The following is a 686-nucleotide window of genomic DNA, read 5'->3' on the forward strand; positions in this document are numbered from 1 at the left end:
CCGAAAGCTAGCAGATAGTACTAGACAAAGAAACAATTGATATTTGACTTAATTTGATAATTCATTTGAGGTGTTACAACTGTGGAAGATTATCAGTGTGAAGGAGGTCAACTGACACCGAAGCAACGTGAAGCAATCGTTAAACAAAATAATAAATTGCGTTCGCAACTGGTCCATGGGAGGTTTAAGGACAAATTTGGTGAATTTATGCCACGTGGCAAGAATGTGTTGAAAATGGTAAAGATGTACTGAATAATTTTTCAAACGTATTGAAAGGATTAGATTACTTAGTGCTAATGTTAGTCATTAATTACTAATTCCCGAATGTTCGTTCAGAGATGGAGTTGTTCGTTGGAACATTCCGCGCAAAAACGGGCAGATAGATGTGTCTCTGGAGACCCACCAAAAGAACAAAGAAAGGATATCGGTGAAAATATCTATGATTTCTGGTCTTCAGCAGGTGTTGAAGGTTCATTTAATGCATATTTAAATCATTTGAAGTTCAGAAATTTTTCTGATAGAAACACGTCTTTAGCGTGTACGAAAGTCGGATAAGCAAAATATTTGAAATCAAAAAATGAATAAATGATGAAGTCTAAAAAATGAAATCTTCTTTCCAGCTCTAAGAAGATATGCTGGTACAAATGCTGGTAAAAAATGGTGGTCAGAACTTTCGGAATGGTACC

The 686-nt window shown here is 35.6% G+C and overlaps 1 protein-coding gene across 1 annotated transcript; it reads left to right on the forward strand.

The window, feature by feature from the left end:
- Positions 1–96: 96 nt before the first annotated feature.
- On the forward strand, positions 97–681 carry LOAG_16208 (hypothetical protein; the record flags this gene model as incomplete). The annotated part of the gene is made up of 3 exons (XM_003151696.2): positions 97–237; positions 337–469; positions 621–681. Coding segments are annotated over 3 exons (333 nt in total), but the record flags the coding sequence as incomplete, so codon positions are not given.
- Between the last annotated feature and the right edge of the window lie 5 nt (positions 682–686).

This window comes from Loa loa, assembly GCF_000183805.2.
Source record: "Loa loa unplaced genomic scaffold supercont3.4785, whole genome shotgun sequence".
Lineage (NCBI taxonomy): Eukaryota > Metazoa > Nematoda > Chromadorea > Rhabditida > Onchocercidae > Loa > Loa loa.